Source organism: Limanda limanda, chromosome 3 (assembly GCF_963576545.1).
Source record: "Limanda limanda chromosome 3, fLimLim1.1, whole genome shotgun sequence".
In the NCBI taxonomy this organism is placed as follows: domain Eukaryota; kingdom Metazoa; phylum Chordata; class Actinopteri; order Pleuronectiformes; family Pleuronectidae; genus Limanda; species Limanda limanda.
In genome coordinates this window covers 6,367,845-6,383,414 of record NC_083638.1, presented here as the reverse complement: position 1 = coordinate 6,383,414, position 15,570 = coordinate 6,367,845, and the positions used below count along the sequence as shown (strand labels likewise).

Here is a 15,570-nt window from a genome sequence, read left to right as displayed (position 1 = left end):
AAAAAAAAATCTGTTTACCAGTAACTAATAACACTTTTTTCCTGTTACTTTCTACAATAGAGTTGGTGTATGACAGCTCCCTAAAAACGACACCTGGTGGCCGGCTTAAGTATCGATCATAAATCAAGCCTCAACTGTTTTAGTGGATGTGACACATGGACCAAATTTAAAGTCAAAGTACACGTTAAATACATTTTTCATCAAGATCATTGTAGCTAGTTGTCCTACTAGCTGTATATTCAAGTGTTCATTTGTCTAGTAAGTTAGGTTTTTAGGCCAGTTCTAACAAAGTAACCTGATATATAATAAAATTGTATCTTGAGCTGTGACAAATATCTGTGTTCATATAGTTTGAGGTGCCCAAACCCTTTTGGTATAAATGTGCAATGTAAAGGTCTTTACCTTTAAACACAATCTGGATGTTTTTATAATTAATCTATCATGATTATATTGCTGTGCGCTACATCATCTTCTCAGATCAATCAGGAAATCTTTGAGGGACATAAAGATAAATAAAAACATGGTGTGATAAAGACTAATTAATAAGTCTGACCCTTTAAATCAAGTCCCTGAGCATCAACACGTCTAAAGTCTGACGGGCAAACAAGTGATTCCAGTTCCAAACACATAAGCACTACAGCATAGCTTTAATTTATACTGTACATACAAAACAGAAGGTCTTCAGGAGTTACAAGTATTAAAATAGGTTTGCATTTCTATATATCAATATTGTTTAGTGTCACCCTTTGAGGACAGGAATTAAATGAGATCAGATGTCACTTACAGTATATACAGCAAAATTAACTGATACCTACATCATTAACATAACATGTACACCGAGAAACAAAGATTTCAGAGCTAACAGCTTTCTGCTCGTTTGATTCGAGTACAACACAAGAGCATTTGTGTCCGTTGACCTGTGGGTCATTAGAACAAGGTGGAAAACTTGCAAAGGCTCCTTTTAAATTCAGTGGTTTGAAGTATTTGGCCTCAAACAGCAAACCCAGAAACCAAAAAGGCAAACTTTACATTTCACTGAAACCCAAAGTTAAGTTTTGCAGAACTGAAACAAATCACTTATAATCTGCTTTGTTTAATTATCGATCCATCTGTCAAAACAAATCCAAGAACATTAATACTAATGTTAGAGAGGGGGGTGTCAGAAAATCAATTACAAACAAATGTGTTCCCATTTTTTGGCTATTAATAAAAAACAAAACCAGGTTTTTGAGGGGGAAGGCAGAAGGCTTCATACAATACATGGTCATATTTTGCCAGGTCACCGTGTGTTAGAGTGAAATTAAGTTTAGGGACAAAGTTTGTGATGTCAGATGAACAGAGCAGCACATGGGCATGGAGCTCTAGATGTCTGGAGTCCACCTCTATGAACTAAAGCTGATTTAACTGTGACGACTCTGCAGCTTGAAAATCATCCCACTGTTAAAACAATGCACGTTTGAATTCAATCAAACCAACAAGGAAGGTTGTTTCCCCCCATTCACATGCTGCTCCATTGGCAATTTTGTTATTTAATCAATCAAATGAAAATAATCGACTGTATATATATCACAGATGGATTGAATGGCAGTTTACACAGAGGTCTATGTTATTTTCCAGGATACGAATGGATCAGTGAATCCTGTGGTTATCCATTGATCTCTTCAGACTGGGTTTCAAAGACACACAAACACACACACACTCCTCTCCTGTGCAACGGGGAGGGACATGAAACAGTAGAATCCTTTTCAGACAAGACATTTATAACAAGTCACAGTAGAAAGTTGATGATGTCATTGTTAATGCAAGAAGCAACACAAGTGTTTCTACTACTGCAAGCGTGCCCAAACATCTGCTGTGAGAAAAGAAGGATTTAAAGAATGATTTGACCATTTAGGAGGTTTTTAACTGAAACAAACACGATGAAAACAGACATGTTGTTACTTTACATACGAATAGAAAGAAAAAAAAAAAGACCCAAGTCTGCAATTCAATTCATCTGTTACTCAAGTGCTTTACGAGACCAATTCAGATCAAATTAAACCTCATCCTGCCTGATGCGCCTGTAACCACACGGCTTTCACCTACTTTATAATGACAGTTTGGTTTTATCTGCTAATGTGAAGAATCATCTTTCCATTTTAGCTGTTAAAAGTGAATTTATTCAACGAAAGCCAAAAGAAACATGATTAAAAAAAGCTCAACACTGATGTAAAGGCTATGATTTTGACCGGCAGCTCATATTAATGGTTGAAAATGTTTTAACTCCTGCGGTTGTGAAGGTCTAACGTTGATACTTAGCTCCACACAGACACAAAAAACACGCTGCAGTAGCACCGTCTCGTCCAGTCTCTTTTTTTAAAGCCAGAATAAACAATACAGCTACGTATTTACATTAAAATTCCTCTATCGGCTGTTAACGCAGCATTTCAAGTTTGCACTGCACAGGAGAAATGCATGAAAATCACAGAATGGATATAAACATCTAGATCTTTGCAGTTAGGACATTTAAAAATGTTTCTATTCATTTCCTGATGTCCTCTGCTCCACGTCGATTTTTCTTTTAAAGAAGGCTTTGAAAAAGTCTGACCAGTTAAAGCTGTTTGTGTCGAGTAGCAGTTCCAGGACGATACTCTTGTTTTTCTAATGTGTATTCAGTCACAGAGGGTTTTCTCAGTATTATTCGTATATTACCAAAATCAAAAGGCAGCTAATTTCTATGTATCCTGTTCGAAACTGTGTCGCTCAGGATGATTAGCCCAGATCGAAATCTGAAAATGATTGTACGGTTTAATTATGAAATGAATAAAAGAAACTTCTAACATAAACATCATGATGAATAAGTTGTTAATAGAGGTTCTTTCTATATTGATTCATGAACATAAACTTTGTGGGAGCAGGGGTTTTAAACTTGTCGGAGATTCACTTTCTTTTTTTAAACCAACTCTTCATCTTTACACGGAATTTGGAGACACTCGTCTATTTCCAGGTACCAGTGCGCTGTGTTGAAAATAAAGAAAATGTGTCACTTCACCATTTCCTGTCGACGAGGGCACGGCCTCTCTGTCACCTGCAGTTTGACTTTCTTGTGCGTTGGTTTGTGATTGTACAATCTCGTGGAAACTTCCCCTGTGTGCACTCAACTACAACACTTTTGTCCTGTGAAAATAAATATACAATTTACATGAACGTTTGATGGACATCTAGAAATGACCAAAAGGGTCCCTTATGCACTTGGAAGAAAGATCAAGTCCTCTATTAGAAATTACAGAAGCCCCCGCCCCCTCCCCCGATTCCCAGAGGTGTACTTCACATTACTTTACCTGAGCGACTACAACAAACGCCTGATTTCTGAACTGACATCAAAGAGAACAAACTATTTGCTGCAATATCACGATGCACAATACCGTCCAGATGACTCACTGCTTCACCCCAACATCAATAACGTGAATATCAGACATGAATCTGCCGGAGCTCAACTCTGTATCCGTTTCCACCTGTTGCACGACTGCAAATCCCTGTTTTTTTAGACCAAATCTTCAGCTGTAAAACGGAAATCAGCTCAAACCTGATCCAAACCTTCTGATGATTGTTAGAGGATGAGTACAGAACTGCACTAGAGAGACTTTCAACAAATATTAAATCAGATAAACGGCTTCGGAGCCTGGTGCTGGTGTTCAATATTGCCACAATCATGTCAGCATCTACACAAGAGGAAGAACAACAAAAGGCTCAAAGTAAAACTAAGTGTCCAGGTTTCTTCTCATGAACACAAATCCGTTCAGCAGTCAATGATGCTCTCCTGCCACGAGACAAATGAAATCTCCACGCCTTAAACCGGTCCGTGCGGGAAGAGGTCCGGGTCCCGGCTGGATGCCGTGTCAGTCTCGGACTTTTAAAGCCACAGGAGTGCGACACCAGGTTCGCAGTCACTCGTTGACGTCCCAGATTTCCGAGAGCAGCGGAGGAAGCTTCTTGTCCTGGAGGCGAAGGGCAAAGACCTGCTCCGAGTGGACGCTGCTCAGCGTGCGGAGGCTCACCAGCTTCATCAGCATGCGGGGGAACATCAAGTGATCCTGAGGAAACGTTTAAAAAAAGTTATTAAAAAAAGGAAGAGAGGAGACTTTTTCCCCTTCGATCAATTCTAAAATCTGTGTCACAATGAGTCTTGTTGCTTTTAGTTCAAATAAGAAAAACACAAAGTTACAAAGGCTCTAGTTGCAGCTGCAGTAAAAGTTTAAACAGTTCCTCTATACGTCCTTTTCTCATCTCACACACAGCCGAGCTGCTGGAACCGCCCCCCCCGAGTCTGAACCAAAGGATTTAACCTCAGCCCTGACCCAATGTGCTTGTTGTGATGACAGCAACCGGGCTATGCTGACATACTGCCGGTCACAAGAGAAGTGCTTATGTAAACCACTCAGCACTTACATGCGGTCTCTTGATCATGATGTAAGAGCGCAGTGCGTCCACGTAGGGCTGCTGCAGCCGCTCCACCAAATCATGATCCTGCACATTTGGTCGATCTAAACAAGGTTCAACATGCAAAACAAAGATTAGCAAACTCTTAATTCTCTAATTGCAACAGATTATCAGATTGTTTTGGTCCTTAAAACCGTGGATATGGAGGATTCACTGCAGATTGTGTATGTTCTGAATTCTGACCTGCAGAGAAGATGTTGATAGCGATGAGCAGGGCGTACTCGGCCTCGTCCAGGTGCAGGTCATTCATTCCTTTTGAAAACTCAAAGATGGGGTTAATGAACTCCAGCTGAAGCCCTGAGGAGGAGAAGGTTGAGAGAGAGAGACACAGGGAAACAAGAGAGGTTATTTTTAAAAGAAGAGAGAGTGGTGCAATTGTCTTCAGCAGAGTGAAAGTAATTCTTTGAAACATAACCGATTTGAAGTATAGCTACAGGCCAAGGAGATACAAATGTTCTATCTGACATCCCAGGTCCAGACCATCAGGTAACAAGATGCAGCACCTCTGAGTTACAGGCGGATTTAAAACGTGACTGTGGAGCTCTAATTGGTTTAAAAATCAAAACATTCCACAATGACTACGGCTGCTCAACCTTTCTTTGAAGCATTTAAATACAAAAGGGACAATCAGTTTGAGGGATATCAAGCACATCCTCCATGAACACGAATGAGTAAATTCACCTGCTTTTGCGAAATCATCCTTATTATAACTGAAGTCCTTCAGAAACGTGATGCTGTCGATAGTAGGGTTGTACCGGCGTGACGTCTCCAGCAGCATGATCTGAGGGAGACAAACACAGTCAGGTGTTTGTTATAGTTTGTCTTAGAGCAACATTTACATCCATTCTAATGTTGCCTCATTAAAGAGAACGATTCCAGTCTCTTCCACACAGTGAAGCCTACAAATTACAAATCAAACACTGGCATGACATCGGGGTAAGATCTAAAAGCCCAGGTGTCAGTATCCAAATTGAGAAATCAATTGGTGCACGTGCATCCCTATAAATCAGGACAAACCTCGATGGTGGACGTCTTCAGCAGAGCGATCTGATCCTCCCTCGTGAGCTCCAGGAAACCAGGGAGCTGCTTCGCAAAGTCCACGATCTCCTGCACTGACATGATGGCGAGCTCGGTGAAGTGGGCGAACCGCTGCTGACGCACTTCTCGGTTCTGCAAGTCCTGACTCTGAGGCCACGGCTGTTTGACGCACACACAAAAAATATATACACATCAACAAACACAAGCGTAGTTATGGATTGGTTAACATGGAGTAAACATTTCTCTGATATGTTTTGAAAGCAGAAGCCACAGAATATTCCGGGGTAAACCAGTATTTCAAATCATCGTGGCTTTTACAAGAAGATCCTGCTCACATGAATATGATTTAAGATTAGGATTAAGATACATTTATTTGTCCCAAACACATGCACAGACATGCACAAGCACACTCATGCAAGGAGGGAAATTTAACCTCTGCTTTTAACCCATCTGGTGCAGGACACACAGAGCAGTGAGCAGCCATGTACGGCGCCCGGGGAGCAGATGTTGGGGGAGTAAGGTGCCTTGCTCAGGGGCACTAGACAGGGTAGGGAGAATCCTCTTGGATTTTTGGACAGATCAATGCAGGTTCGTCTTTTTGTTGTTTCTCCGTGGAGTCGAACCAGAGACGAACCAGAGACCTTTTCTGCCCATAGTCCAAATTTCTGCCACTAGTCCACCGCCTGTGTTGTCTATATAGCAGCTGTACCTTCTCCTTCACCTTCCAGGCTATAGCAGATCAACAGCCACCCAAACTAAACACCTACACAAATGCTGCATCTTGTTCCTCGAGACGTTCGCTTACCGTGACTTTTGGTCGTTCGAGGAAAGACCTCTTGTTGCATTGCTTCTGCATGGTCACCAGCTTCTCGATCATCTCCAGCTGCTGAGGATCCAGCGTGACCACTTCCTGCGGAGGCGTGGGCGTGACCACGGTGGACGGGCGGGCGGCGTCCTCGTCGTGCTGCTTCTTCATCTTCTTTAGTCTGATTTGCTCCTCAGAGAGGACACCTAAAAGGTCAGAGGGGACGCACGTTCTTCACCGAAGCTCAATCTCTCAGTGCAGAGGATCAATTTCATTCTCATGTTATTCACTCTTCATTTCAGAGTGGAATTTACATCTTCTACATCTTTGACACTTTTGGTAAAAGGACCACTCACACTGCTCCAGCATGCCGGCCTCCCGACACTTGCGCAGGCGACACTGCTGGCACTTGCGGCGCATGTACATGTCCATCTCGCAGCGGCCGTTGTTCTTGCAGGAGTACTGGGCGCTCTTGATGACGCTGCGTCGGAAGAAGCCCTTGCAGCCTTCACAGCTCAACACGTTGTAATGGAAACCCGAGGCCTTGTCACCGCAGACGCTGCACACCTCATTGCCCAACATCTTCGGAGCCGGCCCCTTCTTCCTCTTCACCGGCTGACCATCTACACACGTGGAGGGAGGGGATAAATCATTTTAAGAACTTTGAAGCATTTCAGTCAGAGACATTCTTTTAGGCAGTAATGTGACTAAACAGGGTTCCTGCAGGTTTCAACAGGATTAATTATATACCTTTTAGAGAATAGAGAAGAGAACAACACTTGATGCGCTACATTCTCTCTCAATCTACAGAAAGACACGCTGGCTGTACTGAGATCAGTTCTGACGATCAGTTCAATGTTGGTCTTGTAGTTTTATTGCAGCTTGCTAGTAATTGTATTGTTGAGCCAGAAGTACAACACATGGAGACATTACAAACTATGGAGACCACCAAAATATTTCTCTTAAAAATAAAAACAACAGTTATAAGGTGCAAAGGAAGCAGCATTAAATGGACATTAATATAATGAAGATTTACCTAAATAATTGTAATATTTTGACATATTTAAAAGCACTGCTTCCTGTGCCCTTGTACAACCTAATAAAATTACTAATAATAATAATAATAAAAAGTGTGACTATTAAAATCCAAACTTTTATTATGAAACAATCCAGCCTGAGCTCATGGTGTTGTTACAAAAAGATCATGTCTGTGACAAACAGGTCCGTACAGTGTGGAAGATCACACCAGTTACACACAGAAAGACACTTGATGACACATTACACACACACACACACAAACAACCCGACAACACTGTTGTATCAGGTGCTGACTGAATCTGCCAGAAAACACAAAGCATCTTGACTCAATTTAGATCAAACTGAATCATGTTTTCATTTGAGTCGTTGAGTCGTTCCTGGTCTGACTTGATCATTTTCAGAAACACAAAGGGCAGTGACATTAACAGAAACTGCCGTCCAGATTCATACGGTGAAACTTCATTTTCTTAAAGAAAACTATTTAAAGACTTCAACAGTACAAGGATTCGGATGTAACATGGGCTCAAGTTGTGTATTGAAGCCCTTCCCCCCCTCTCACCTATGCTGCTGCCGGACGTGTCCCCGGCAGCCGGGTCCAGCTTGATGTTGCCCGTCTCCACCGCCAGGGGGCTGCTCATCTTGGTCAGTGAAGGGCCGTTGTGAGGGGGGGCATGGAAGTCATCGGGCTGGGAGAGGTCAGCGAGCGACAGCAGGCCGCCGCGCTTCACTGTGGCGCCTCCGCTGCTCTCCTCAACCATGCAGTCCAGCTGCAGCTCAGAGGCCCCTTCAAACACCGTACTCTCATCTGGCAGAGGAGACACACACACACACACACACTCACATTCAGAACCATCTGCAAACACATCGTGACGTTACACTGACACGTTTCCAGCACAAGTTTCCACTTGTCCTTATCAGTTTTGGCCAGTGTCCAAAATAAACGTTAAGCGTACATTAGCCAAGAGGTGGTACACAACAGACACACAAAACTCATGGAATAAATACGATTAATGTGAAGGTTAGTATTTGAACTTCTGCCATTCTTTTGATCGAGACTGTAGGAATCAAAACAAGTCGTAAGTGTGTGTATATATAACCTGGCAAAGATTCCTCAATTTAAGATTTTTTTTAAAAACATAAATGCACACGTTTGCTGCATTGTTAATTCTGTCAAATCAAAGCTTTCATACTGGCACATATCAGCAAACTGACCCTGATATGACAGTGAAGGGCTCATATCAGCGGACGCCATCAGCCAACTGATAAAAGAGCCGGGCTCTGCTGATAACATGTAAGAGAAGCGTCTCTCACCATGACCAACATCTGGGATATCAGTCACAGACAGCGTGGACATCTTCTGCACAACAGCTTGTCATTACGAAACCAACGTGCACCTGTGAAGCACAGACAAGAAGCAGATTTGATTAACGTCTCAATATACCTGAGAAAGACAGAAACACTATGTTGACAACCACCTGTTACTTATCTAATGGTGCACAACTTGGATTCATGTCAAGTTGCACCAAACACTTCTGTATTTAACTTAGATTTAAATTCATTTCACAGAGTTCTTTCTGTTGACAACAGGAGAGGATTTCTATGGGGAGAATGTTTAACTGTATATCGGCTTTGTACAGATTTAAAACAGAGACGACAAAAGCAAAGCAAAATATCATTCAAGTTCTTGGAAAGATCTAAAATATGAAAAGTCTTGTAATCAACCGAGTCCCTGCCGACAAATATGAGCACACTGGAAAGTCGACAGGCTGTGAAAGCAGAAATGAAAGTCTGTCATGTGCCACATAAGGATGCATTTCAGGAAACTGACTCAGCAGATACACTCGTGCCTGATTTTCAGTTATTTTTAAAACAACCTGCAAGAAGGAAAAGCCGGTTATAAAATATCCATCCATCTGCAGTTTATCTCACGCGTTACCCCCTTGTGGTTTTGTCATATTATATCATAGCACTGCACGTGTGTTTAATCGGTTTTATGAGTTGGCTTTTGTAGGATGAATGAAATGGGTAAAATCCTCTATAACTGTTTATACAATATAAAATTGTTATAAGCATTTTCTGGAAGATCAATTCAAATTCAATGTTGCCTTAAAAAACGGTTTCGGAACATTGCTAAAAATTGTCGTATGCTACCAGATATTTAAGAAACAAATACTTCAGTTCAATTTAATTATATTTTTAATCGCACCATATTAATCTCAAGGCTCTTTACTCAGAAAGGGTGAGACACTGGAGAGAAATGCAAATTCAGAATCCTCTTGCACAACCAGTAACAGGTCTAACGGACACCTGCCTCTACAGGTTGAACTGGTACTTTAGTTTTAACAATATAAAATAAATCTATTACGTCATGTTGCTTAACTTGAATTTTGAATTTGAATTTTAGAAGCCTGAGAAATGTTTGATTCCTTTGTGAACAATCCAAACTAGAACTGAACTGTTTCAAGCAAAGAATTCCGTGTTTATTTTATGTATTTCTTCCAGATTTAGTTTCAGTGAACACATGAGAAACACAGCTTAGCAAGAATAGAGAGAAGAGACATAATCACATCTTCATCACCAAGAAAAATCTAAGTGAGCTTCAAATCTCGACACTATGTTTACAAGCTTGTTTATAAGCTCGTTTACGATCCAGTGAATAACAACACAGCCACAACTCTTGTAACATAAGATAAGGCCACTTGCCCAATGTAAAACTGATGATCGAACATATTCATTTCCTTGATTTACCATTTTTGACAATAGGCCACCTGCTAGTTGCTCCATTTGCTTAATGTTATTGTGTAAATGCAACATAGTGACAGAGAGAGATAAACAAATGTTGTGGTTTTGAATATATGACCACAAGCAATTTCCCTTTCCAGGACTACAACACAGGGTCAATTCGTAACTTACCACAAAATCTGATCACAGGTCCAAATTAAAGAAGTCAAAATCCCCAAAGGTAGCATTTACTGCACAACTGGATTTCTTTTCTTTTCAGGAAGAAACAACAAATGTCTGTTTCAAATTCCATAAACTCTGGTCAGACTACGTGGACGACGAATTAAAAAGAAAACTTCAATTGAACATTGATTGAAAACACTAAAGTGGTGACGGCATTAACTTTCCAAGCCCAACAGATAATCATGTAAACATGGTTTTCATGTGGTAGAGTAGAAGAGCACTTATTCGAGAAAGCATATTCCTCCACCAACAATCCCATACATGTCTGCCTAGATCTTACTAAATAAGAAATGATAATCTGCTATTCTACAAACTTGTGGATGTAAACACCATAAAAACATCTGGTCTTTTGCATCACAATTCAAAAATGATTTGTCATGAAACTTTTGAACTTGCACTGTTCGATGATAAGTGAAATTCCTCAATGTGCCTTTTAAGCCAGACCTGCAAAACATGGTTTCATGGTCCAGTAGTTTTTCAGTGTTGCAGCTGAGAAGCAAACAAACAAACTCCTTGGCAGAGATTAAGAGGCTATTGTTGCAGCTTTAAGATAAAAGCTTCCACACAGGATGTAGTTGAGTTTCCTTGGTGGTTTCTGGCTATTTTAGAATAAAAACCATTGCAATAGGTTATTCGAATAATAAGGAAAAGTATGATTATGACTAATACTATATTTTTCTAGTATAATTGTCAGAATTGAGCAGTCATGTTGCTATTTTACTGACAGAAAGAATCAAAGTCTAACAGGATTTTCTATAAAAGTCTATATTTTACCATTTCAATGAGGAAGCACTCTCACTCTAGATAACATCAGTCAATAGATAAACAAAACCAGAAGAACCACATTTTTACACTAAGCCCCACTCAGCTCCAAGTGAACCTGCTCCACCGACTCTGTGACAGCAGGCATCGATTCCCACTGATCTTACCTCTGAAGTCGATGTCTTGTTTACCGCCAATGCCTCTTTCCCACGCGAGTCCCCAGCCTCAGTCTGTCAATGTCCACCCCCCCCCACCGCCGACTTGCTGGAGCCCGGACGCCGAAAAACCACCGTGAGTCACTGGGCTGGAGTTTAATGACTTGATATCTTGAAGAGTGCGAGGAGAAAAAGAGAAGACAACTCTCTTTCCACTATGCCCTATGGGAGACAGGAGGGAAAACAGACAGAGAGGAGGGGAGGAGAGAAAGAGGAAACCCAAGAGGTTACTACTGGTCATGTATGGCTCCTAACTCCCCACAGAGCTGTGGTGTTCCAGTCTTTTTCACCGAGAGTATTTAGGCAACAGATTTTACTAAGAACAGCCTCATACACACACACACACACCTCAGAATAACCCCAAGCTTTCTACAGTCCTTTCAAAGTAAAACCACTAATGTGGTCCAGTGAATAAGACAAAATACTATCAGCAACAGAAAGCCTCTCTCAAGGAAATGTCACACAGCATAAGAGGAGTGAGAGATAAGGGGATCACAAAAGCAATACTACATCTAGATTGAATACATCAATCAGTTCACAGGACAAGACTAATGTGAAGTTCATATATTGGGAAACCACAAATCAATATGTCTGACGTCATGTGAGTGTTAAAGATCACGATAAATCGTTTTTCTGAGATTTTGATCTTTTCTGAAGCAGGTGAACAGAACCAGGTTGTTTCACAGGCTGCTCGTTGTCTGCTAACCCAACAGGTATCGAGTTTTATTGGGTTAGTTCACATTTTGTGGCGGTAAAACATGTCTACTCTCCCTGTGACCTTATGTCATCCCCACCCTGATCCCTCCGCTCCGGTCCAATGTCCCCTGCATCTTATCAGCCAGTCACCTTTGGATGGTGCGTGTTTTCACAGACAACTGGAAACGAAAAGCACCAAACGAAAATCTATCACACACGGGATCGAACCAAAAGACACTGATTGTATTTTACACTTGACGGCCTTGTCTCGATACTCACACAGTCGTCAATGACATGTTGTGTTTAGTAAACATCTATTGGGATGCTGTTAAAAAGTTATAATGAACCAGTTCCCTTGATTTTAAACTTCTACAGGTGAATATAAGTTGCTAGTCAGAGCAAAAACTTCATCATCGAAGTATGAAAACCAAACTGGAAGAGTTCTGGTTGCATATGAGTTAACTAATCCAATATTAATTTGCCACGATAACCAATTTTTTGCTCAAATCCGATTATCGGGTGTAAATATAACAAATATAATGTAATGACTAGGGACATGAATCGGCAGGGACCTCCCGATATGATACTATCGCGATACTTAGGTGGCGATACGTTATGTATTGCGATTTCTGTGGGTATTGCGATTCTGTAAGTATTGCGATTCGATATTACGATTTCCTGGGATTTATTTATTTTTTTTTAAATACTGGACCATGGAAAAATGTTGAATCATTCCTTCAAATACAACACAGTAAAATTCACTTAGAGCTTTACCAGTTTTATTTCAAATATTAACATTAACTTAATGACTGCCGGGAGGCCAATAGAGAAAATAAATAAAAATGTGCCCTATTATTGTATAGCCCCTGTCAACTGCACACAAACTGACAGATTGAGAAATGTAAGCCACTTAGGCTACTTTTAAACAATAAATAAAAGCTAAATTAAATAGAATGAATAAAAGTTTACTTAAAATATAAAGTTTGAAATAAACAAAAAGTAGGCTATGTTGTTTGCATGTAGCCGATGCAAAGCTAGTGCTTGGGTATGTTTAGATTCTTGTGCAAAAACACGAGCTGGTCAACATGCTCTGGGGTGATGTTGCTCCCCCTATATATCCCCCCCGGTATAAACCAATAAATATGTTTAAAAAAAAAAAAAAAATCGTCATTCACAAGAATCGCGATTTGTAACTGAATCGTTTTTTCCCCCCATCCTTAGTAATGACTCACGTTTCCTTAGCAACAGGAGCCGAAACAATCACTCAACTGCTCAGTTCATTGTTAACAAATGAATCACCAGCGAAATATTCTCTACATTTCTGGATAGACAGAAGATCTGGTATCAGAGAGTCTACATCTCTATGAACTGTCCCGACACCGCGTCCTTTAAGTCTATGAATATATGTTTTTACAGCAGTGAATAAGTAATTACTGGATGTTGTACCGTTAGACAGAGCTAGCTAAAATGTCTTCAATTTCACAATATTTCACGCTGGAGAGTTCCACGTGTAAAATGACGATAAGTACCCAAGACTCCAGCAATCTCATAAAGCCCCTTCCATACAGGGTTAGTAATACACAACTGTTAGAAAGAGTTCCTCAAGTTGTTATATGTCTTTAATGCACTGGAATCAGATCGGTACAAAGTGCAGGTATCTTGATTGGTATCGGGAAGAGGAAATGTTTGATTGGAACATCTCAAGTGGAGACGTATCGTCCATCTTTGCAAACAGGCTTTGATTTCCCTGCAGATTTTGCCCCTGGCTCGCTGCCAGCCCCTCCCTACAGGAGATAAAACCAAACACTGAATCTGTTAATCAAAAACAGGTTTTCCTATTGTTGCAAAGGGAAATAACAAACGGCTCAAAACATTACATCAATTTGTAACATTTTCCGTCGCTGTCGGAAAGAACACGTGGAGGGTTGACACAGCGTTTGTGGAAGTTATTACTAGTTCCCTCTCACTACACCTGATCGTACAAAGTAAAGTCAGCACAAGCGAGTGGGAAACGTACTTTTCTCAGAGTCTCAGAACCTCCGGCGGATGCAACGCGCCCATGTGAAGCAAAAACGGACAAAACCCACTCAGCAGCAAATCAGAGTGAAAGCAAAGAGTCAGTGCTTTCAAGAGTCAGCGCCCGTTCCCATGAAGGAAACACGAAACCAGTGATGGAAGAAGAAGAAGTGGTGGATCCAGAGCTGGGAGGCCCCTGGAGACCCACCGAGTGGTCTCACTTCTTCTCCCTGGAACAGCTCGGGTGGAGACACAGGGTGGAGACACAAGGTGGAGACACAGGGTGGAGACACAAGGTGGACACACAGGGTGGAGACACAAGGTGGACACACCGGGTGGAGACACAAAGTGGACACACCGGGTGGAGACACACCGGGTGGAGACACAAGGTGGACACACCGGGTGGAGACACAAGGTGGACACACCGGGTGGAGACACAGGTTGGACACACCAGGGGGACACACCGGGTGGAGACACACATCCGGTCCATTATAACGACTGATAGAGATGTAAGACAGTGACTCACACTGTGGGACAGGTCTGATCACCAACATGGAGGGGAGAGAGAGAGAGAGAGAGAGAGAGAGAGAGAGAGAGAGAGAGAGAGAGAGAGAGAGAGAGAGAGGTTTGACACAACAAGGGAACTCAAGAGACATGTGGGTGGACATTAAGGACATTCAGACAGACAACAACCAGGGGGACAAAGACAGATCATTGAGAATCAGACTGTCTCAGCCCTGTGTCCTGAGTCATGAGTCTCCACAGTGGTTGTCCACAGGCTGAAGATGTCATTTCGCAACCAGGGAGAACTTTGTTGACGCTTAAAAGAGCAAAAAGAAATTAAAACGACTTAAATCCCATGTGACGAGTTTCATGATGAATCTGACACCTGCTGAGACAGGTTGAGAGGCTGTTCCGACCACTGACCTGCCACCATCACCTGCAACTTAGTTAGTTAGTTAGCTAAAAAGTCCTGCTAGTTAGCTAGGAGGTAAACTAGGTAAACACAAAGTTAGCCTGAACTTGGGCTTGTGATGAAGTGGGTTAGAACGCTAGCAGTGACTTCCGGTGGAGACATGATAACAGATTAGCTCAGATTAGCTTCGATGCTCAGTCCGAACAAGGCCGATACTGTTCACGTTAGCTCGACCCGCCCGCGTTCCGGAGAAACTCCCCCGCTAGCCCCTGGAGCTCGGCTAGCTTAGCTTAGCTCGTTAGCACGATGAGACAAGGGTGACGTCGGTGGATTTACCGGAGTTTCCAGGTGGTTGTGGATCCGCTGAGGGCGACTCGGTCTCCGGCTGTGGTTCGTGTTGACAGCGGCTCTGACCACCGAGGCTAGCGTGTTAGCTCGCTATGCTAACCAGCGTACATCCATCATGTGACCCAGCGGCCCGGTCTGAGGCTGATGCAGGAAGCAGCTGCTCTGCCCTGCGGAAGGTCTCACAGGCAGCGGGGGTTACGTGAGACCGATCTGCCCTGCTACTAGTCTTACAGGCAGCAAAAGAAAGTATTGACAGCTCTGCCCTGGGGAAGGTCTTACAGGCAGCAGGGGTA

At 42.0% G+C, this 15,570-nt stretch overlaps 1 protein-coding gene across 2 annotated transcripts; it reads right to left on the bottom strand.

The window, feature by feature from the left end:
* Positions 1 to 630: 630 nt before the first annotated feature.
* On the bottom strand, positions 631 to 15,422 carry nr1h3 (nuclear receptor subfamily 1, group H, member 3). 2 transcript variants are annotated; one of them, XM_061067545.1, is made up of 11 exons: positions 15,266 to 15,422; positions 11,254 to 11,463; positions 8,672 to 8,754; positions 7,920 to 8,165; positions 6,679 to 6,945; positions 6,323 to 6,528; positions 5,497 to 5,676; positions 5,161 to 5,260; positions 4,663 to 4,776; positions 4,429 to 4,523; positions 631 to 4,073 (listed from the first exon to the last, which is right to left on the bottom strand). In XM_061067545.1, exons 3-11 carry the CDS (start codon positions 8,712 to 8,714, stop codon positions 3,927 to 3,929), a joined length of 1,398 nt encoding a protein of 465 aa, XP_060923528.1. In that variant the 5' UTR covers positions 8,715 to 8,754; positions 11,254 to 11,463; positions 15,266 to 15,422; the 3' UTR covers positions 631 to 3,926. The 2 variants fall into 2 exon arrangements, with proteins under 2 accessions (XP_060923528.1, XP_060923527.1); XM_061067544.1 differs by lacking the exons at positions 8,672 to 8,754; positions 11,254 to 11,463; positions 15,266 to 15,422 and adding an exon at positions 8,573 to 8,665.
* Between the last annotated feature and the right edge of the window lie 148 nt (positions 15,423 to 15,570).

Excerpts from the sequence above, each read along its gene's own strand:
- nr1h3 (XM_061067544.1), bottom strand. The coding sequence starts at position 8,651 with ATGTTATCAGCAGAGCCCGGCTCTTTTATCAGTTGGCTGATGGCGTCC. Across the intron at positions 4,524-4,662 it reads TATCAACATCTTCTCTGCAG|ATCGACCAAATGTGCAGGAT; the intron begins GTCAGAATTCAG and ends AACCTTGTTTAG. Across the intron at positions 4,074-4,428 it reads TCATGATCAAGAGACCGCAT|GATCACTTGATGTTCCCCCG; the intron begins GTAAGTGCTGAG and ends ACGTTTCCTCAG.